We start from the raw sequence: 24,365 nt of genomic DNA, 5'->3' as shown, positions 1-24,365 counted from the left end.
CTGATGTGGTCGTGCTTTGCTCACCTTACTAGGTACTGCCCCAGCTGCAGCTGGTTTTTAAACAAGAGGTGGGGAGAGCCCTGGCAGACTCGTTTATCTAATTAGCAGCCCCTTCTCCTGGCTGTAAGAGAGCCCTTCTGGTGCTGCACTGGGTCCAGGCTGAGCCATGGTGGTTTCTGTGATGTATCACACACGGGACATCTGCAAAGACACGTAGGTGGTTACTGTCGTAGCTCATAAACGAACAGACTAGCTGAAGTGTGGTTTAAATTACTGTTTTATTAAGATATTGGTAAAACTTAAACAGTTTTTCCTGTAGAAACAGCCTTCATAAATAAAATATGGATGACTAATACATGGTTATAACTAAACTCATCAGTGAACTGCAGAACAAAGTCGCAAATGGAAAGTCCCAGCACTGGTAAAGGGTTAAGCTTTAATTCAGTCACCTGGTAAAGACCATGAGTGTTGGGAAGGAGATCACACAACAGCCACTGCCACTGCTGAGCATGGGCTCAGCTGGCCACATGCGTGCTCAGGGTGAACTCAGCCAGTGGCCTCTGTTCTTGTTCCAAGATGTCTTCTAGTGGGAAGAAGGAACCAAACACGACACAATTGTGACACACAACAGTTGTACAAGACCCTACAAGGTGGGATTCATTTTTTTCTTTAGCTTTAATGCTGGCAAGTACAGTGCAATCGCCCGGTGAGCCAGGACTGGGAAAGGGCCTGAACACTGAAGTCAGAGGTTGAGTTAATGCTTTGTTATTACTTATTGCACATGATACAAGGGTTGAAAGTTTTGTTCCTGTTGCAAAGAGGAAATGAATTAAAGAAAGATTATCCTAAATTACAGACGTGACCAAAGCTGCAGTATCCCCTTCCATGGCTTTATGCAACTAGTGAATGAGCTGTGCTAAACCAGCCCCTAATTTAGACCAATCTTTCTCAGTACGTTTTTCCCCACAGAACATTGCCAGGTTGGGGAGGGTTTAGGGGGGAGATCGTGGACCTGGACTACAGCAGCCACGTATAAACACAGAACTAGGGAGGCCTCCTGTGCTGTGCCCCCAGGACACGGCCTTGCAACCACCCCGCAGGTCTGAGGACACATCTGTGGTGTCAGGTACCATCTGCGATGCCACAACGCAGCCCAAAGCAACTACTGCATGGTCTGAACTCACACGGATGGCACTTGTAGGTAAAGTTATATACATGCACTTCCACCCACCTTTAGTGCAAATCGCAATGGGTTTCCAGCTCCCTGGCCGGTGCTGTGCTGCGCTGGCAGCCCTCAGAGCTGCACATGGGAAAGTGAACACAGGAACCTACCCGAGCGGGGATCGAGCGGATCCCGCCCGTACTCACAGTGAAGAGCTTACGAGCAAGTTTTGAGCAGCCTCAGACAGAGAGCCTGGAGCCCCTTCCTCAAAACCTCTGCAATTTAACAAAGAAAAACCAAAGCAAAACTGTAGCCACTGCCTACCTCCTAGTTCTGCAAACACGGTTAACACGGGAACTGGAACTGATGCGGGCTGTGTTAACGCAGAAAAGGGATACTTCAGCTCTTTATTGGAAAGATTCGTGATACAAATTTCACCACCACTAAGATACACGATAAAAATACAAAACACAGGTCACAGACTGAATCTCAGTATCAACAGTTAATAAATACAATGAGATACTTTTATATTAGCCTAATATCTTTACATCGTCACCAGATAGACAACCAAAGTACGAGATACAGAACACTTAGATACCACTAGAGAGGGATTATTGCTTACGGTAGCAAGCAGCAAGTAAGGGCACAGGATTTGAACTGAAGAGAACTACTTCCTATCACCAGTGGCATTAAGAAGAAACACTGCATTTCACAAAGCACTGCTTTTTTTGTCTAGTGTGTAGAATCAAGAGCAGCATATATCAGACCAATAACCACTATTTTTAATATTAGAGAACTTTAAAGGACTTACCTTACAAATGGTTCCTATCTACGCTATAAATATGCATTTAGTGAAGAAATGAACACTCGCTATCTATACAATGTTTGTACCTGACCACACTGGAACTACGGATGGCAGATTAGGGTTTTTTTCTCCTAGCAAGATAAATGGTATGAGTGGCAGAATTACCATTGACAAATCCACACCTAAAAGCTAAATCCTTCCCAAAACAGCACGGGTGCCGTCCAGTGCTCTTCAACTGCTCCTGCAGACTGGGAAGAAGTTTTATCATCCAGAACGGTTTTTATTCGGATTTACACAGAATTGCACTTACACCACCTTTCCCTCCGAAGCAGACAGTCCGCTCTAAGATGGACTTTCAATGTGTCGTTATTACTGTGAAGAATTTAAAAGAAAGGCACTGCAGAGATGCCCCAGAGTTGCATATTTTACCATTTTTGTGGTTTCTCGCATTTCCTCAGTAAATCTGACTTGGAACATATGCTGCAGCTAAAGAGAACGCTGACAACAGCAAAGGCTTCAGAAGATGACAGATAAGAGCCACTGATCCCGTAAGATGAAACAAAAGTTGGAAAAAGATCAAAGGAAACTAAAGCCACATTCCAACTCCTGGCTACTTGCAAAGCCTTTTGCTGTTCTTCAGATTGCTTTGAAAATAGTGCATCAAAGATAGAAGTGGAAATGGGCAGAACTCAATCCTTGCCATCGCATCCTGGTGAAATCTCCTGATTACTTAATATTAAGATCCTCTGCAAATTCTAGTGAAGTGCTAATGCTGTTATTAAATTGTTACTGCTAAAATGATATGCATTGTACAATAAATGTCTATGAAGACTGACTTACACTCTTCCCAATGTCTTGCTGTAGCAAGAATAGTAACAGGGTGTGTATTTAGTGGAGCTGACGGGAATCGTCTGCTCGCTTACGTCCCAATTAACCGCTGCCCCGAGGGCAGGGAAGAGCTGGTGGGGCCTGGTTGTTTCTCAGTTTGATAAATAACGCTCTGCTTATGAAGATAATAGCAACTGCCATTCCTCGCTCCCCTTCCTGAATCTAGGTTTAACCCAAGGGGCGCTGTGTCTTCTGTATTCCAAGCTCAGCACCTCCTCTCATCCACCTCCATGGACTTTCCCTCCCCTTTGGACAGTGCCGGCAGCTGTGAAGCACTGAAGGAAGGCTCCTTGCAGACACAGCCTCCTACCATCCCTGTTGCTGCAGCTTGGTAGTAAATTATGCCTTTGCCATCTAGAAATCATTACTGGAACCAAATAGCTATCAACTTGCTCATTCTCTCTCACAAGCAGTTCTCTGGTTGGAGCAGCTGAGTGACAGTAGTGTAGTACTGAACACCTCCACTGATTGGTTTCTTTTAAGACCTGAGATGAAGTTCCGGTGGAAAGAGGTCAGCTCAAAGCATTATGCACAATCATTGTTCAATTAAAACTAACTGAGAACAGTTTCCTAAACTGACAAACAAGAGAAATGCCACTAAAGCACCAGAAAGACACGAAGTTCCCTACACTGCACTGCTAGCCATAGGAAAGGACTTTTAGAAACTACAAAAACCAGTTTTGATATTCCACATTTTATGTTACATGAAAAAAAAAACAAGTAAATTATGAGTCTGTACCTCAAGCAGAGTCTGAGAACAGAGCAGCAGGAGCTTAGTTTGTCCATTCCTAAGTTACCTGGTAAAACCCTGTATGGCTTTTAGTCATCTACCTGCAAAAGTGGATGTAATTTTCTAATTCATCTTAATGCTTGCCTGAAATAAACAAACAGAAAGCAGAACACACACACACACACACAAAAACCCCCAACCCACACACCTTGACTTCTATGGAAACTTCCCCCCCCCTCTAAAAAAATTTGGCAGTTCTGAACCAGAATCTCTCTTTACATATTGCTCAGCAGACGTACCTCGGGCGGGCTCGGCTCTCCGCGTTGCCACCGCCGCTGCCCTCACCGTGTCTATCCGCCCGAACCAGCTGCTTGGCTTTCCCTGGTGAATGTGGCTAAATACTCGTGTGTGGGGGTGCTCGGGTGGCTGTGGCATTGCTCAGGGTGGCACCACCACCAAACTGTTATTGATTGAAACAACTACATTTGTTAATTCCTAGATGTATTTACAGATGGTTTGAGCTCTGCGGGGGACGGGTACAGTTCGGAAATGCCCACCTTTTCGCTGCCTGATGATGCCAGTTTTTTTCAGGGAATGTCTACTTTGGGAGTCTGATGGGGGAACACGAGGGAGATGGTTACATTTTACAGCGTTGATGAAGGTATGAATCTGGTATACAATTACTTTGTCTTCGCATCAAAACCATGCTGTCGTTGGAAGCGTTATGACTAGCCAGCCCCCACCACGGCGAGTGTCTTACCAAACACCTTGTGCTGCCGCGGGCACGGACAGGTAAGGACAGACTGGATCCTTCTATATGGGGAGGCTCCCGAGCCTGGAGCAGCGTGTGAAACTTTGGTTTGAGCCTGGCTCCTCGCCGCCTCTTCCCGTTACAGAGCCGGAAGCGAAAGAATGCAGCTCGTTTTCCCAAGGATTTCAACAGTTCATCTTCCAGCCCAAAGAAGATGGGGGATAAACCCTTCACCCTGTAAGTGCTCAGCCCAGCAGCACCCACATGAAGAGGAGTGTTGTACTCCCTGGGACCGCTCTGTCCACAGATAGACGACATGTACTCTGGAGGTTCACTCTTCACTGTTACGCTGTTGATCACATTCACACTCTTTGGTATGACAGGACTCAACACTTGACTTGGTGGCAGACATTTGGCACTCTGAGATGTACTAGTTTCTGGTTTTGTCAGGTCTAAATAGCCTTGATCATCAAACAGGTTAATGCTGGAGCCTATGCTTAAGCTAGTTCTGTCGGTGAAGGAATCCACGCGTCCTTCGTACCCTAGGTCTGCAGGTGCTGAGCACTGGTGTTGGGGCCACGGTCGTTTGCAGTCTCCATGGTTTTCCTTATCTTCCCCACCATCTTCTTGCCCACCTTGAAAAGAGTTCTCTGTCCAGTCTGACTCCTCACTAACATTAACTGCTGCGTTCATGTCCCTGAGAAATACCACAATGACAGTTATGTTGTCGCTGGAACCGGCATCCCGAGCAGATGCTACTAATTTATGTGCTACCATGCTGCTGTCACCATTATTCTCCTTCAGATGGTCAGCCACCACTTTGACTGCCTCATCGGGATTGACTGTGTCATAGAAGCCATCGCAGGCTAAAATGAGGTAGTCTTCAGAGCCATCTAGTATGGTGGAGGCAGAGTCTGCATCCCCACAGATGTATGGCTTGTGCTCAGCATCTCCTGTGGAAAAACAGCACAGAGGTACACAAGACCATGGGTTTGCAGCCACAGCAGCTGGAAGGCCTTTTATTAATCACAGGATGGAGTCAACAACTCTTACCCAAAGTTAAAGCAATTATTGGGAAATTACTCCCCCAAACAATAAGAGAAGAAAAACAGAGGTTATTGCTCACCTCTGTCATTCATCTCTGCTTCACACTTTGATCATGAGAAAATTAAAGTTTTTACTTAAAAAGGAAAGCAAGTCTGAAAAAGGAATGAAAGCCCTCTCTTACCAATAGCTCTGGAGACTGACAGGCTCCCATTCACCCTCCAGGCTCCAAACCAGACCACACAGCCACCAAGTGCCTCAATGCGCTTCTTCTCATCCTACACGGAAAGGCAACACAAGAGGGGTTTGGAGAGAGCACCTGAGACAGCCATCACCCTCTGAACACTTCAGTAAATACTGGATGTGCCCACAAACACAGCGTGGTGGAGGGTACAGGCCCTGAGAGACAAGGACAAAGTATTTGCACACAAATCTGTACCAGCTTCCAAACAAAGCAGGAAACTGGAACATACACTGAAGCTCCAGGAGACACTAGTCAGACAACACTCAGCGTCACAGCATCCCACACAGAGCTGACAACTGTCAGCCTCAGGGGCAAACACTGCCTGGGTGGGACCAGACCACACAGCCCCTTCTCACCTCTCGATCTGGTTTGTGGGGTTTCATCAGCTCCACAGCTTGCCCTCTCCTCACAAGCATAACCTGGGAGTCCCCAAGCCAAGCCACATGCAGCATATTTCCTCGGATGAAAGTCACCACCCCGGTGGTTCCACAACGCAGGCTCTGGATAGGGTGCAAAAAAAAGCCCCACATTTTCACACAAGCAAATAAAACCCACCTCAAAGCATTCTTTTGCGTAACTTTACGACAGCATATACTGATATTCCAACATGCAGCCTGTTCATCAGTGGGCACTGTAGGCTGCATGTGGAATGATCTGTGCAGAATTTATAGGTTAATACTTTCTGAGCCAAGCCCAGGTAACTCAGTCACCTCTCTGGCTGCCTTCTGGACAAAGCGCTCGTCGGTCACCCGGAAGGCTCGGCACAGTGCCTCCGCCGGGTCCTGCTGGAACATCTCCTGGTGGACCATGTTCACGTGGAGATGGATGGAGGCATAGATGGCAGCATCCACTCCCCCGTGACCATCAAACACTGCAAAATAGGCTTGTTCTTCTTGGTCCTGTCAATGCAAACACATTGAGAAAAACAGCTCAGGGAAAGCACGGCAAACAGCTAACTGGATTGTCTTAAAACTTTTGAACGTGAGAGTTGCAGTGTCCTCTTTAAATTGCACTAAGAGGCAGTCTCCACTGGAAAAACAAACTCCTTAGACCTTCACTTGCATCAATGGGAAATTTCTACTTTATTGCTGATGAATTCCACCTCCAAACTGCAAGAAGTGCCCTGCAACAATCACCCGTGTAGCTCACTCAGTGCTCCTTATGTCCCATTTGTTACAGTTCAGTCACTCAGCTCATCAAAACCTGCAGGAGTTTTTGTGACTCCAAAAACCACAGAGAGGGAAGAACATCCAAAGCAGTTTGCATGAAGTCTACATCAAGGTTGGAATCCACCAAGGATAAAATGCCAGTACAGTTAAAATGTGAAGCCAGTCAGATCTGCTTTCATTCTTCTGGTTTTTAATCCATATTGCCTTAGATCCCTGCTTTTTTAAAGAAAAAATGTACTCTCTCCCCAGATAATTGTGATTACATTCACAAATCAAATACAGCAAAATCACTCATCTTCCAGTCAGTTTTCTCAGCTTCCCCTTATCTGTTCAAACAGAGAAACAATGCTGTACCAAGAGACAGCAACTCCTGTGCCTATTCATACATATAACACACCAACCCACTGTCAGTGCCAATTCAACCTTGACAGCCAGCTCAATGACTAGAATATTTGTACATTGTAATTTTTAAGTAATGGGCTCCAGCACAAATTGGAATAAGAAAAATGACAAAATTGACAGGCAAAGGAAACATTTGCCTCTGTTTGCATGAATATAATTTAAAGGCAGGGATGTGGATGGGGCAGAAGATGCTTCTTGAAGTGGCAGGATGTAATGAAGAATTAATTTATACACCAGTCTGATCCAAAAGGCAAAAACTATTGCCACTTTCTTCTGTTTGCCACTCTTCAGCGTCCTGTTTTATATGTGAAGGAAGAGCAAGCATGAGTGTTTGAATGATGGCCATATAAAGAGATTAATAGAGGGAAGTCTGGCCTCAGTTCCACCAAACTACTCATATTGCTAGATGCTTGTGTGAACTGCATCCCATTCTGTAACTTTTGTGGTTTGTTTTTTTTATTCCATTATCCTTGTTCTTGCCTTTGGCTGCTTCTTCCCAAGGGGAAAGGCTGAAAAGCAGTACAGACCCACTTGTAGACAACTGCCTTCAGTGATAAACTGTAAGTGAACAACTTCCTCATTTTTGTTCTCAGTCTTCTGCTACACCCAGGCATTTTCAGCAGAAGAGAGGCTCCTACCTTGGTTTATCACACAGGCACTCACAAAAGCATGGCTGCTTTCTGCATGATGGATGGCAGAGTCCATCATGCACTACAAGCACTGCATGAGTGGCTATACCAGGATGGGGCAGATACAAACTTTGTTTAGTTAGATGACATGTTACCAAAAGTCTGTGAAAGTTGCTCTTTTATTCTATACACCCTATGTAGAAACTGCATTTCATACTGCTGCTGTGGTTAGAGGATATCAACTGAACTAACTTTAGACTAGGTTTGTCTCTTGACTATTGTCAATCCTCCTCAGGCCCATCACAGATGTGACTTCCATTTTCACAGAAGATTGCCTAGTTTCCCCAAGAATGGAAACTGTATTTAGCATGTGCACTTCTGTTCCACGTGATCTCTTTTTACCTCAAGGTTGAAGAGCATGTTGAAGTCTGGGATGCAGACGTGCTTGTCTTCCATCTTCCTGCGCATGTTCTTGATGGCGTGGATGGACGTCTCGTAGTAGCGGTGGGGCTTTGGCTGGAGTGGAAAGTCTTTCACCCAGTTGCTGCAGATCTCATGCAGTTTGCTGAAAACTAAGCGGGCTAGTTTCACTGTCTCAATCTCTGGGGAAGGCAAAAACCACAGATGAAGGGCTAAGAGTGTTGTTGAGTGAGATTTCTTGCATACATTACAAAGATGAAATAAAACCATTTTAGCCAAGCAGTGGAAATGGGAGTCAGCAGGGAAATTCTAGTCTCTGATGCATAAAAAGAGGAAGCCAAACTCACCATAATCAGCATTCATCAGTAAGCAGCTCATTGTTTGTTTGTCTTTTTAACTTAAACATTCGCCTGTGCCTTTGGGGAACTCATTTGCAGCATCAGAAAAAAAACATAAAGTCCATTTGTGTCAGCACCTGATCCCTCCGTGTCCCTCTGCACGGGGCGGTGCCACCGCAGCTCTCACAGGGACCTTGTCACAGCATCCAGCACCACGTACAAAGCCCACAACCCATTCCACTGCCACACTGTTTTTAGATCAAACCATCTACTCCAAACAACACCTCACTGCAGAACTGAGGCAATACACTGGTAAATAATCTACAGAACTGTTCTGAAATTCAGGGGAAGAAAACAAGAAGTAAGCATCAGAGCTGACCACATCAAAACCTCTTTGTTCATGATCATTCACAAAGCCAGAGATCTTCAAAGCTATGCAGCGGCAATCCATGAGTGTCAATCATTCCTGGAGGAGGAATGGCTTAAATACAGGGAGTAGAGGGGAGAGTTACAGCATCTTTCAGTTGACAGAAATTTGGTGGAGAAGCTAAAATCAACACTGATTAATTTCTGTACTAGATCTACACAAGATGTGAGTTGTAGTGATCTATGGGCCAAGATCCTTAGGAGCAAGATATGTTCCCAGGTCTGCTGATTATGACTTGGTTCAAGCTTGATCTGCAAGAGCAGCCATCAAGCTGGAGATAAGCCATATACATACAAGAGACAAAGTCTTAGCTGCTTGATCCCACAGCTTTAAAAAACAAGCAGTGGAAAATAAATGATGGGGTCATCTCACCACTGCCATAGTAAAGGCATCAGTTCCCCCCACAACACCTGTGCTGCTCTCACCAGTGCCACCAGAAATCTCTTGGCTGGGTGGTATATTTGAAGAGAGAATACATACAGCCTGACATGTCTAAATTCTGTTTTCCAGAAGTGAGCCTCACAGACTTGCTCCTTCATTTCTTTCCACTGGGAATATACAAAGGGAACTGGCATGCATTTCAATGTCATGTGGCTGTTACGCTTCGGAGCATCACTGAAGGAGGAAGGGAGCAAATCCATTGGCTGTGCTGAGATACTAAACACCCTTCCTCAGCAGGGAGTACATGTAGTGTCAGCATCACCAATGATTGCCCTTGAGGTTAAAATAAGAGAAGGACCCACAGAGTTAAACCACCCCCTCACAGCTGTAAATTACTCATCAATTGTTAATGCTGCAGCGCTGAGCCAGAGCTGACTCAGCTGTCATTGCCTTGTGTCATGGAGAATTTCATTTCCCTCCTGCTGCTCCAAAATCCCCAGTGTTGGAAGCAGCACTTTAAGAGTACCACAACTAGTGGGAAATCCAGCTCAGACATTGCTGTTCCCAAAGACAAGTGACTTTTAGGGCAAAAATCAGAAAGAAGATCAGTACCAGATTCTGCTTTTTAGTACTTAAATAGTGAGACTTTTCCTGAAAGTGCAGACCGTGTGACAAGGCTCAGTACCCAGGTTTGTAGACATGTCATCAGGCCAATGACCAAGGTTTTCTTTAACCTAAGAACTCCAGGTTCTGACTAGACCATGTGTCTCTTTGTGTCTTGGCTATAGCAATCCTATCTCCTAGTACCTGGAAAGACTGGGTAATGGGGTTTGTTTTGTGAAGTCTGATGGATATTTTAGATACCTCCACCATGTAACATGGTCCTACAATGCAGCCGCCTTTGGTGGTTCCTTAACAATGCTGAACCCCTCAGTGACTATCTCCCTCCACAAAGAAGAAATCTAAACATTCTTAATCTGACCTTTCAAAAAGGAAACAGAATGTCTTTCAGTTCTCATGGAAGCTCTCTTGATTCTTCTCCAGTGAAACTGGAAGAGAAGAATCATCATGGCCTTCGACTCTTTGATTCTGTTCCTGATATCCAAAACCATACGGTCACTGCCCAGATATAACAGGCCCATATTCTTGAATTCCTACATTTGTGGACTCAAATAACTTTTCCTTAAGATTAGTGTTCTCCTTTCATGATTTCCTTTCTGCCAGCACACCAGTAACTGCTAAGCATGCAATATGATTTGTCACATTGCACTGCTCACACTGAAATGTGTCACTAAGGGAATGTGGAACAATGTTTTTTTTCTTCTAGCAAATTCAAACTGGAGGCAAATCAGGTAACTGTCTCCTTGTATTATACACAGTAAAAATCTTTGTGGGTTCATAAGAAAAAAAGAGACATAGAATTGGATATCAAATCCAGGGAGCTAAATTCAGTTTGGTTTCACATTCTGCAGCAGTCCAGACACCATTAGGATAAAGAGTGAACTCTAAGCACAAAACTTCAAGATGCAGAAATCCTATTTTCATCACCTGCTGCAGTTCCTTTTGTTTTCTTTCAAAGCATGAAAGTCTCCCTCTCTGGTATCAGTCAGGGCATTCATCAGTCACAGCTCTCTAAGTAACTAGCCCAGGTTTCTTAAAGGATTCCTACTCACGAAGTTATCTGGAATGGAGCTGCTGACCTTTTGCAATGAAATCTCTTTCAGCCCTGCATGAATGCCCCGGCTTTGTTACGGTTTTCTTAGCCAAACCTTGTATCACTCCAGCTAACTCTGTTCTGAAAATTATCCTTTACGGTATAGTATTTCAAATTACAGAATTCATGCGAAGCCACTGCTTTACTACAGTCCACAAGATGTATCCTCTCTTCCTCTCCCTCCTTCTCTTCATATTTTAACAGTTTTTGTTGCATCTGTAAAGATGTCTTTTTTTTTAAGTACTTTCATTAAGACAATGCACCTCAACATGCTGCATCTAGAGTCATATTTTTAGTGCCTGCTGTACCCTGTACACATATCAATCTATATTTGCATCTATGTATTACAGATTTAGAGATATTTAAACAACAGCTTCTGTAGTATGAAGGCTTTGTGGTAGGTTTTTTTCTATTCCTTTTTTTTTGTTGAACTCTTTAGATATTCTGTGTGGAGGCTTAGTCAACATTTCCTTGGAGACTGTCAAATATTTATGCAAGTCTCAGAGATCTCAATTTGAAATTAGTGAAGGCTGCTCAGCCAGAACAATGACAAACCTATTCCATTTACCTCCTCAGCAGGAGGAGGCAGCAATACCTACAAAAAGGGAACCCATAGCATGTTTTCCTCTCAGGTTTCCAAAGGCTTCTGATGAAATAAAGCAGAATCCTCCTTTTTGAACAGGCAGATTTAAATATCTCACATATCCCCAGAATCTTATTTTTTAAATCAAAAAAGGAAGGAATGTACAAAGTGGGTTGGTGACTGTATTTTCAAGATCAAATGACAGAATTCCTCTCAATACATGTGAGAAATACTGTTCTTCATTGTAATGAGCACCCTAGAAAGTTTTTCAGGGTTATCTAGGTCAGCAGAATCCTGCAACAATTTAGAGTGCATGGCTTTGAGTTGGATGCTGCAAAAATGTTATGAGCCAACACAGATAAGAGGAGAAAAGGAAATTTTCCTTTTAAGGATGAAATCTTTTTATACTATCCTTTGCTTAAACTATATAAAAAATTAAAAGCCGTAGTAAAAACTAAACTGACTGAAATAATTCAGAATTCAGTTCTCTCTTCCCAGATATATTTGGCTTTCCTCCAAGGATGAAAGAGGACAACTGGCACTTGCCAGCAAACAGCAGGACCCACATAGTGTAAAGTGCTTATAAAGAAATCCGGGGCTACCAGACATAGTCTTATGAAGGTGTACTTAAAAGAAAGGAGTGATTTCCACCTGGTCTTAAGAAGCAAAAATTTGATATAATACAATACAAGCAGAGAAAGTAATTTAAAAACAGAGAAAGAAATCCACAATGAAGTTAAAAATAGATAAGATTAAAAAATGAGAATGTTTTGATTAAGAAATTTGACACTAGTTTGTGAGGAGTGATCATGAATTCTTTATTCATCCATCAGTGTGGGATATTCCTTTACAAAAAATCCAGCCTGTCTTTGTTTAACTAGCTGGTAGAAGGAAATTTGAGGAAAACATAGTACCATTCAAGTGGTCAGACTAGATGGATTACTGAAGTAAATGCTGATTTTAACAATCTATGAATTATCTGCAAAGTGTTCCAGCATACAGTGTAAATGAAATATCCATTATCACGTGCAGCTGTACTTACGTATGATTCCATCTGCGTTGTCCACATGCTTTGGTAAGTAGTGTGCTGAAAGATCGCTCTGAAGGACTTCATCTGAAGTTGCTCTAGCTAAAGCAGCAGCCAAAAATGAAGGGCAATTACTGGAAAAGAAAACAAAACGTCACAGAAAAGTCAGTCACAAAAAGATATTTTCATCTGATTTAGCAAAGTAACTTACAGTCAGGGAAACACAGAACAATACTTTTCAATGAACAATCTCGAACCAAGATTTGTAAGACTTGTGATTCTGCACTGCTAGACAGCACCACAATCCTGCAGCAAAGACTTCCACCCTATGGATTTTAATAATGCCCTTTCACTCTTATATTTCCTGTTTCTGAAGTGTTAATGTTCATTTCACAGCCTCTATTTAAATGCCTTTCAAATCTACACTTGAACCTCGCTGCACAGACTGTCATGTAACGTTTGCTTAGTGTACATTTTCTATATGTGCACGATACACTTCTATATAAGTCCATTCTGTCCAGTTTCTCTTAAGAACTGGAGTCAGGATTCCAAAGAATAAAAGAAGTGCTCAGACTTCAAAGTGTCCAAAACTTGACCAAGGGACACTAAAAGGTAAGGTAAACCCACAGAAAGTATGAAGTTGATGTGCATAAGGTTAAAATGCTCCTTTGTGAATAATCTCCATCAAGAGCAGAGTGGCTTTAACTCACTGTATCTTAATTAAACTTGATATCTCCCAAGGTTAATTAATCTATAGAAAAGCAAGGCCACTTTAATGTACATTCTCTCATTCCAGAGGAGTTTAATATCTCGTAATTTATCACAACTTTGTATTTTTCATTGGTCTGCCTTGACTTCTCCAGGTGTCTCTTGTTGATATGGCCTGAACTTCCAATTATCATCAGAGGCAACAATGTCCACCGTAAGACATGTCTACCACTGCAGGACCACACAGAGACATGGGAGGCAATTTACAGAAACCATTCATCAACAGAATCCTGCACCACCTAGTCCAGAAAATAGACAGTGTGGACATATACTTCCCTAACCTATTTCCTTTACTTAGGCCCAGGAAGTCTGTTCACATGCTTTCAACATAGTTGGAGAGGCAGTGTTAGCCTAGAAGCGTCAGTCCAACCAGATCCTGAGCAGAAAAACTTCTGCACATGAAACTGGACTGATCAGATTTTATTCTGGAGCTTGAGAAGCACATGGCGACTGTCACTTGCATTCACGTTTGGTTCACTGCCCAGGAAAGCCAACTGCCATGTCAAACTGGTCCACAAGCCTCAGCCTCAGCAGGGACATCAGAATTCCAGGGGGAAGAAAAAAAAGGCAAATTTGCGACACACAGTTTCTTTTGAAAAACCCTTTTACCATAATTTTTCCAGATTCTCGATACCAAATGCTGCTACAAACCGTAGGATTACGTAAGGGAGTTAGAACACGTACCTAAGCCCTCTGTCCCTCATTCTTTACTATTCAACATATCTATACATCATTTAAATATAAGATTAGCAATAAATAGCCTTGCCCAAGTGCTACATTGTCTTGAGACAAGCTGTGGCCCTCCGAGTTTGGAGGGTGCCCGTGCTGTGGTGCTGCATTTCCTAGAACTGCCGGCCGAGTATTCTGTTCACGCAGCACCTCGGAGCCTCAGCACCGCACGAGCTAATGAAGCACGACTGCTGGAGGAAATCAGCTGTCTTAGGGCTGGCTCTTCCCAGCACAACGCAGGAACTCTGATCCTATTTACATACAGCAATGCCCCATGGTGAGACTAATCAGCAAGAGGAAAACACACCGGGACCTCCTTTACTTCTGGTGCGTGTAGAAGCTGATTTTCTCTCTCGTCTTGTCTGCCTTTATTTAGCTCACAAAGAGCAGGTTTTTCCCATCTATTATTAGCTCCAATAGTCCAGAGCAGTGATACTGGTTACTGTTCACGTGAGATGTAATTTTGACGTTACAACAAAAGCGGGAGAGCGCGATGCCCGGGATAGACTCCTTACGACAGCAGTTAGCGACGCTGTGAGGACAGCATGCTAAAAAAATGCAGGGAAAGATTAAGGCTCACCCAGACTAACACACAGCAGAAGAATCCGTGCTGAAAACATTGACAGACACGAGCCAGACAGTGCTCAGTCTGGGCACGAATGTAACGGGCTGTGTGAGCACCTGCAGGAATCTGAGCTTGTTTTGCAGCCCAAGGCTCAGCCTCATCAGCTCCGCGCTGGAACTTTTTCAGGAAAACCACACTTCTTTTGTGTCACTTGTAAACAACCCCTCGGGAACTTCCACTGCTGGGAAAAGAGCGAACCGGGTTAAGAACTGAGGCAACAACAGTTGCTAAAATAGTGACTCAGGACCTAAACATGGGAGGTCAGTTTTCCCCCATCAGCTCCAAATGCTCTTTCCATGTCCCCCAGCCAGTGCGAGCAGTTTCATCCAGGAGCTCCTTATCCAGCCAGAGCGCGCATTTCCATTACAATGCTAAACCTACACAAAGAGCTGCTAAAGATGTTACTAGATAAATTAGAGGATTTTAAGCACATCCTTCCTGATTCTCTGGCAGCGTGGGTGTGTTTAGAACACCCACCGTTGCACTGCAGCAATCCTGGAATAACTCTGCTAAGGTAATAAGTCAAGCCTAAAAGTGGTCCATTTTCATCAATTAGGTTTTAGAAAAACAGTCTGAAGTGAGCTTAACTCAGCCCACATATTATTATGTTACCAGCTTAGCACACAACTCTGTTCCTTCCTGATAGCATTAAAGTGGTGAAGACTTTCCAAACATTTTCTCTGAGCTATTCCTCTGCGCTCTAAATCTAATAGAGGATCTCCTACTAAAAAAAACCCAAAGGAAAGAAAGAGGTGGCAAATTCCAAATTCATATTGCATGAAAGTTCACCACTGGGGTTTGAGCAACTCATCAATTTTGATGGAAAAGGCAGAGCAAATAAATCAGCTGAAGGCTTTCCTTCTATGTCTGGCCACTCTTTGTCCTAATAATAACAGCTGCCTGGCAAAGAATTAATTGCCCTTGACATTTGTTCATCACAAAGCTTCTTATGTGGCTGTTACAGGACTGTGCCATGTAAGCAGGGAAGTGACCAGATGCAGACAGATGACTTCCTCTTCCTGATTAGCACAACTCAAAATTTACTTCACTTACTTGGCTCCTGAGAGTAATTCAGTTCGAAGAACTTTAGCTGAATTACTTCTTCCCTTCAAGGAATAGCAGACTGCACTGGAGATTGTTTTTTATGTCTTCTCAAATAGATTAGAGGTTGAAGTCAACGTGCTACCAGGACACTTCATTATTGTCAGACCAAGACAGATGAAGAATCAGGTCTAAGATCTTTGTTTCTATCATAAAAGTGAACATTCAGGTGAGCACCTACAGCATCCCACAAACCAGCAAAAATGTACACTTGAGAGATCAGAATTTGCCTCACTGGTATTCCTCACTTTGTCTTCACATCTTTTACACAAAACAAGCAGCAGCAGACAGGACCCATGGGGAGGTGGGAGGTGGGTTGTGTACTGCTGCTGGCCTAACGAAGGATTACCTGTTGGCTGCTGAAAAGAAATTCTTCTGCCACATTCTAGATGCTCAAATGTTATTAGTCATTCAGTTATGACAAATTGAAACTGGGAGGCCATGATCTTGTTTAGCAGAGAGCTGAGAGCTGGAATGTCTATGTCTATTCATAGCCATGCCACTAATGCAGCAGCTGACCTTGGACGAGTCACTTCACCACCCAGACCTTCATCTCCTCATCTACAAACAAGGGATGATAATGTCAGTTCCCAGAGGAGAGGAGGAAGGCTGTAGAAGACTTAATTCAGTGTTTGTAAAATACTCTGAGATTTGCAGGTAAGAGTGGAACTAAAGGGAAAACTATCAAGATGGTGGTGGGAGATATTTTCAATTTATACAAAATCTATGAAGCTTTCACACTTTTTCCTTGCTCCATATTCTCTGTTTTCATATGCAGCCAGAAGTGCTGAGTGGAATATACAGGCAAACAACAGTTCTAGACAGGCAGGTTTAGTGTGATGCAAGCAGCTAACTCAGTCATGAAAAACTGCATGATGTAAATGTCATTCTAGAAAAGCTGAAGCACCTCAAAAGGAGAAACTCATGAAAGAAAGTTGATAATTTCTTAACAATTGGTAATGCTTGTGCTCCTGGAGCACTTTCCCTGATGGGAAAATGATGCTACAGACACATCGTTGCCCCTGACCAAAATACACAGCCAAGTGCCACTAGTGCTGAAAATATTTAATGCTGTCATAGTCTGGTGTAACCGATGAGGCATCACTAACCCAAACAAAGCAGGGAAAATGGACCAAAATGTAGTAGTGCCTTTTGAAGGCCAAAATGACCAGTAAGCCACAAGACCTACAGTGTTCCTATCACCTCAAGAATCCCCTGACATTACAGAACAGCATTGTTTTAGTTAGAATGAAACACGACTTAAATAGAAATGCTATTCAGTCTGCTGAAACACAAAACAAATCCACAAGCAAACAGTATAAAGCATCATGTAGAGTTTCACACAGCAATCCAAGACCAAGAACATGACCTGAAAAGAACCAAGTACAGTACATTCCCATAAGGCCTATAATTTACTGTGTTAGTAAAAGACTTTATCGGGATGACAAGCTAACTGCACCCTTTCCAAAAGACATTACACTAAGGATGCAGTTTGGTAAACACTCCTGTGTTAATGTGGTCTGCTGCAAGTTCTTGTTAGAAAGCAAGTTTTGCAGGATTCAATTTAAGAACCACCTCATTTGTCCCCAGTCTCTATTTACAAAACACTCCAATGCCTCATGAGACTTCTTACAGATGGAGCTTCTGATACAGCCTGGAAGCTCTTTGAAGAAGCCTTTAAAGTCTTTGTTACTGAAAGTCCTCATGCTGAGAACTGCAGCAGTAATGAGCAGAGAAATTCTTTGGGAAGAATTCTGGGCTGTTTATCCAGTCCTCCCTACATCCACCTTCTGTTTCAGCAGCAGGACAGGGTACCAGCTGAGTACCTTCCATTTGTCTCCTAAACTGTAAATTAGACAAGACTCAGACTCAGAGAGAAGCATTCTGTTAAGAAGTTCTTAGACCCCAAAATGATTACAGATGTATCTTCTAATTATGCCAAGCAAATGCTATTTCCAGCTCCTGTCTCTGGAGGTTCTTCTCACAAAGCATTACTCTCTCTTGCAAGCTCACCACGCTGCTGTGACCTGGGTTGTTCTGCTGCTTGGCACAGCTGGGGAAAGTTTTGATGCTTATTTAAAGCCTGGTCACAGTGGACAAATGGAGTATGTTTTTTTCCTAACACATGGTGAAACTCTGCATTAGATTTTAGCTACTGCAGTGAGTTACTAAAAAAACCACCACACAAAACAGAGACAAACAGAAAAAAACAATGCACCTTTTATAAGATTGCATAACCACAGCTCCTTGAGAAGTCATTTGAGCTGGCAGTGTTGAGACAGTAAAGATGCTTGATAAATCTGTTTGAAGGAGCTGAAAATGTGCTACACAAGGAAGCTGCTATCTATAGGCTTCACAGAGACAGCTGCCTGGCCACATTCAAAATTGTTCTGTCCTTGTGGTGACAGTTGTAAGCAACAGAAATATAATACACAGCTATTACAAAAATACACTCTTTCTGATGTGTTTACCATGCCCATATTCTACACAAACACTGCAGTGGTACCTCTTTTTTACCAAGTATTTAATGTTTTGCATTGTGCTCACTGCTATATTCTAGAGACTATGATCAAGTTCATATAAATATTATCCTCCAGTTAAGTCTATCTTAACTGGACATTAAAATAAAATACAGAGGTGCACTGCTCATCAAGTAACATCTTCAACAGCTGGATTAAGATGCTTCAACATACTAACCAGACTATCAGTATTTATCACTGTATTTAGAGCTGTATCTTATTTGTCAAAGCATTTACAGAGGTTATAGTCTCAGTCCCAAAGACTCCACAGACAAGTATAGCAAACGAGAATAATAAAATCTCTTTTGCAGAAACAATAATTTCCCTTTCCAAGTGCTTATCAGGCTCCAGTACTTTGCTGATGGTTTCAACTTAGCTGCAGTCACTGAAAGTCTATGTCATAAAATAGAATAAAACCTTATATGAAACTCCTATTTGACAGCTCTAACTGAGAACAGGGAAAAAATTAAATACTGGCACAACAATAAAAAAAAAAGAAAGAAAAAATTGCTCATGAAAACATGACTGCAAGAGGATGGTTCATATATGCTTTCACCTGACTACCTGGGAGACTTGGCTGCAAAGGGATATATATTCTACCTCATTTCTCCACTCAGAGCACTGCAGGCGAGCACAGCTCAAATTCCCAGTCTCTGAGGTCTAGAGGCAGCTGGCACTAGACTTGTCAGTAGGTGCCAAATCTAAGATCAGGCCCCTTTCCAGCTCCGTTCACACACTCACCCTCTTGCACCAGTGTGTTTCAGAACATGTCTAACACAGGCTTTCTAGCACACTACTGTGAGTATTTTTCTCACTAGAAGCTAAATAAAGGCAATGCCATCAGCAGCAGGAAGAGCAAGTCTGGGTGCCCTGCAAACGTGCCTGCTCTGCTGTTTGATGCCCTCCCCAGTAGGGCTGGCTCTCCTTGGACCCCCAGGTCACCGTCTCTTTTACTGGACAAATGCACATGCTGGGAACTCCACGTGGCCAAGCTGGCCCTCTGAGGCTGCCAGAGGGATCTATCAGGGCTTAGCCCTTCCTACCCATACCTTGGAGGGGTCATTCTCACCTACCCTGACACCATTTTTCAGAAAATTAACAGGTATTCAGTTATCTTTCAGACTTCAATCCACCTTTTGAATTTGATTGAAATTGGCCTGCAAGGGTAAGCTTATCAGTGGGAGAACAGCCTGGACAGGCACAAAAGCCTTCTTCCCTTACAAACTAGATTTTTGAAATCAACTTCTTGGAATGACACTACTAGAATTTCATCTGACAGTACAAGCTGTTAAGGGAAACCCTTGACTTTTACATACTATCTTCAACGCACAAATTAGACTGAGGCCTCTAATCCATTTTCTGCTGCACAGCAAGTCACAACATCTCTCTCCAGAGCAGCAAGTGCACATGGCTGTAAATAAAGCTAACAAAATGTAAGCAAGACAAAATAAAAAGGTCACCTTTGTCTCTTTCATGAGGTACAATGTCATGAAGGCTAGTGTATATTTTAAAAAAAATAGATAGTTGCTGACCACAAACCACTCATAAGCATTTGTGGTTTAATGACTGTCACTAAAATGCCATTGACACTGAAGGGGTGAACTGTGAAGAATCTGAACTACATAAAACAGCTTCTACAGAGGTATTCTGCTGAATAGATTGTATATTATCTTTGAATCCTAATTCTATGATTTCTCTAATACATTCTCACAATATTGCAGTTCTGAGGCTACTTGTATTTCCGTCTCTGTCAAGCTGATGCTACTTGTGTTAAAGGCTGCTTTTAAAATGACAGAAGTCATCTGCTATAACATGAACAACCCTTAAAAACCCATGATGAATCTTTCAGGAGCTGAAAGCCAAATTACTGCAAGAAATTGAATCGTCAGAACTGACTGTATGATAGTTTTCTTCATTATATGAAAGAGCTCAAGATACCAAGTTAGCTGTTGAAAAATCATATTCCAGGATTAGAGTCCTTCACAGCTGTATTATATCCATCTGTTATTAAAAGAAAGGTAAATCTAGGTTTTGAAGGAAGGCAAAGAGAAATCATTTTATTACAGGAATGGACCAGAGCCCACTCCAGACCAAAGAATCTCGGTTACAGGAGTGAGACATTGAGGATGTATCTCCATAGCAGTCTCCCTCTATGTAAAGCAGAACCTTTTCTATCTGAGCAACATTCTGAGGGATTGGATGATCTTGTATAAAATTTTAATTACTGCTATAAAATGCATTTTACAACATTATAAAAATATTATGATTAAATTTTAAAAATACCAGCCAGCCAAGTATTTGATGGACATTTATGACAAAGCTTAGATCTTTAGGATTCAGCTATGTAAATGCAAATTTCTAGTAAAAAAATATATTCCTGTATTTATCCTATCATTAATGAATCAAAATAATTGATTGGAATTATCCCTACATGTGACTTAAAGGAATTTATATGGTGGTAAAAGATCCTCTGCGTTTAGTCATTATTGTCTTTCAGGGATTAGCTTGCTCATTTACACGGCGCATTCTCTGTTCCCACAGAAATGCTTAGCACATGAGTGACATGCCTACCTCGTAACCAGAGTCTTCTGACTGCCATTCCAAAAACCAGTCACTGCCTATTTAGCATCTCCGTGTCTGGAATGGCAATGAAGCCTGCTGACAAGATGCATGCTTACCTCAAGACGTACGTTCCTTAAGCAGAAAACCAGTGTCAACAGCAGTTACCTCATGGTGAGTTTTCTCTGCTAGACTGAGGCCCGTTTAAAAGATCTACAGGACATTAAAAATGTCATTGATTTTTCTCTCTTTGGCTCTGAGTCAATTTGAATGTCAGCATAATTCAATATCTTTCTACTAGTGCCATTAGCAAAGAAAGGAATCCATGCGTCAATCTATGCTGCCTTATTGGAAAAAGTAATTCAATTTTACATCTGAAAGTGTGCCAACATCAGCAGAAAACTGTACACAGTATACAGAAAATTTAATTTATAAATTCTGTATTTTGTCAAGCCAGAATGAGATGCTGTCTAAAATCAATGAATGTCCAAACTTGCCTGAAGATAAAAAGAATATATAAAAGTATTTCAGGTATTTTATCATCTAGTTGGAGTTTTTGATGATTTCTCTCCTTAGTATAAAATATTAATGACAAACTATCTAGAAGAGTTCACGTTGCAGAAAACTTTGTTACAGCCGGCATGCTTTACCCCTAAAAGTTTAGGCATATCGTTTACTTCCCACTGATTCATCTCCTGTTCTTTCTTTATTGAAAAATAAACTTTCACTGAGACCTCCCTCAGCCTGAAGGGCTATGCCATACGCATTCGATGTGCCCAGAAATCAAAGTAAGAATCGCCTGATGCAGAGCATCTATTTTGTTTCAGATCAGATGAACATGCCAACGTCTCCTCTGATTACAGGTCAAAAAGAAAAATGTACTGTGCTGCTATAGTTAATGACTTAATTTCAAAGAAATAGAATGAAATGCTGGACAGCAGCACACACTGCTCTCCTCATTTATACTGCTACTGCAATCATCATTAAGGCAAATGAACGTAAAATGACTTCTTTAAAAAAGAGTGAAGACAATGAATCTGCAGTGCCCATTCAAATGAACAGCTTCCAGTAACACCACACAGAGCTGGTCCCCAAATAATTCTGCTTGTATTGTAATATTTGTCTTCATGTAAATGAGAAAAAATAAAAGCTGCAGGCCAGGATTTTTCAAATGACATTCAATCACTTAACTTCTTTCAAGCCATTGAACAAATATCAAATATGAGGCAAAATACACCCCAGAAGATTTATGACCACTGAGTCAGCAGAGAATGTTCCCTTGCTCCCTTCTCACTCTCTTGAAATGCAGTTCATCATACAAATGACTTGGGTGTTTATGCCAGATGTAAGATTAGATAATTAGTCATCTGAGTCCTGGATGTCAACTCTTTTGTGATACAAAATTTATTCCAAATGCACCATTTATAATCAGTTGACTTGCAAAAGCATTCTGGTGTTACACAGTAATACATCTTATGATATATGGCAAAACATCTGCCACTCTGTAGTAATATATTCCATTTCTGCTGTAGCAATACCCTGTCTGATCTTAGCCCTTCCAATGACTTCAATTTTTGTTTGCAAAATAGAGTTAATGACATTGACCTTTGGAAAGCAACTTCAACTCTAATGATGAAAAGTACCAAGAAGGCCTAGGTAGCATTAGTTAACCCTAAATGGGGAATGGAGCAAGAGAACCACAATTTACTTGTATCAGTTAGCAGAATACACTGCTGCTCCTTCACCTGCCTTCTTTTGAGCATGACATGCAAGATAATAAAATGAAAAACAAACATTAAAAGATCAGTTGAGTTTATGCTCTTTGTGGCTTAAAATATGCATTCAAATATCTGTCCTGATTGACTGATGGGATAACATGCCTCTGCTGAACTACGTCTGGGTAGGAATATGAGGGAATGTCTTGCTTTCCCACCTTGTACTGACATCACAGGGGACTACACCAGTGTGAAATTCACTATACACAATAGATTCACAAGGAGAACCATACCCACAAATGACAAGGAGATTTACACTTAAATGCTGCAGAACGAAGAACTGGGGGAGTAGTTGTAGCAACATAAGCTTAAACCTTTTTATAGTTCACCTTCCACTTTCTCTATGGATCTGTTTACAGTAGGAAATGCTGCAAATTGTATCATCTCTAAGGAGTAAAAAGAAGAGAAAAAAATTAAAACCTGTAGAAGTAAAAAAAGAGAAAATAATCACCAAACCAAATAACCAAACTTCCTCCTACCAAATACCAAGGAAACAGCAGGGGGAAATACCACTTTCAGGCCATGTCAGATTACTAAGGCATCTGAAACTGGTTCCATTCACGTGGTAGATTGTAGGAATGAGCCATAGTACCCAAACTGTCAAGTAGGCTCAAGTGAGAGAGATCTCTGTGCTTCCCCACTCCCCCTTGCCTGGTATAGCTTCTCCACATCTCCCAGTTCAGAGGCTTATTTAAAATCTGCTCTCTAGTTTTACTGAGACAGTTTTATTGAAGATGCCATATGTCACAGGAGTGACCATGCTCAAAAGATGAAGAGTATGGCTTTTGCTTTGGGTAAAGCAGGTCCTGAGCCTGCGTAACATGCAGCTTGCCTGCAGTATGCATCTATATATAGCTCTTTTTGCTCACAAAGGCTATATGAATTGATTCTGAACAAGCTGAGATTTCAAACAAGGCTGCAGAGCTGTAGCCTCTCTCTCATCCTGAAAGGTATAGCGAGTTATTTAAAACTTGGAAAAGACATCCTACAATTGCTTCCAGCATCATTTAAAAAACAACTCTGTGTGCACATCCCAATCACTGTTATAAAGTCAACTGAAAATAAGAGCTGTCACCTATTATAGCTATAACTTTACAAAGTAAATCTTACAAGATTAAAGACATTGTTTCTCTTCCATAGACTTCTCAATACCACACAAATTCTACCCACTTATTCACCAAAAATTGAGGCTTCGTTTATGCAAAAAAAAAATGGCCTTTTCTTAACAACCTGATTTGTTCCATTTTCTTTCGTATGAGCCACGTTGAATTAACACAATCAATTCACTCTCCTCAGAGGCAACACTGCTCCCTCCAATCTCATGCAGTTCATGTCAGAATAACCCAACACCTTTTCTTTCTCTCTATGCTCCTCAAGGAAGATTGTCATCTTTTCATGTAAGTTTATTATTAAACTTGTGATCTCTTCAGAAGACAGATGAGCTCTAAATATAAGAAAGAATCTATTACATAAGTCCTCAAGCAAGGAGGCAGCACACAGTAGCCTGTAGACAACATGAATCTGAGTGAAATAAAGTGGAAAGGAGATGAAAATCTGTGTCATCGTCCTGCCTTT

General features: G+C 42.0%; 1 protein-coding gene across 1 annotated transcript in view; it reads right to left on the bottom strand.

The window, feature by feature from the left end:
- Positions 1–259: 259 nt before the first annotated feature.
- The window catches only part of PPM1E (protein phosphatase, Mg2+/Mn2+ dependent 1E), a 62,516-nt gene continuing 38,410 nt past the window's right edge, over positions 260–24,365 (bottom strand). The window contains exons 2-7 of the mRNA XM_062012042.1: positions 12,730–12,848; positions 8,227–8,426; positions 6,335–6,523; positions 5,981–6,124; positions 5,565–5,658; positions 260–5,289 (exon numbers count right to left, since the gene is read on the bottom strand). Of these exons, the coding sequence (XP_061868026.1) occupies positions 4,223–5,289; positions 5,565–5,658; positions 5,981–6,124; positions 6,335–6,523; positions 8,227–8,426; positions 12,730–12,848 (1,813 nt within the window). The 3' untranslated portion in view covers positions 260–4,222. The remainder of the gene's footprint in view (positions 5,290–5,564; positions 5,659–5,980; positions 6,125–6,334; positions 6,524–8,226; positions 8,427–12,729; positions 12,849–24,365) is intronic.

The sequence above is a fragment of the Colius striatus genome, chromosome 20 (genome assembly GCF_028858725.1).
Source record: "Colius striatus isolate bColStr4 chromosome 20, bColStr4.1.hap1, whole genome shotgun sequence".
NCBI lineage: Eukaryota > Metazoa > Chordata > Aves > Coliiformes > Coliidae > Colius > Colius striatus.
Note: the sequence above shows the minus strand (reverse complement) of the source record. Positions and strands in the feature narration are given on the sequence as shown.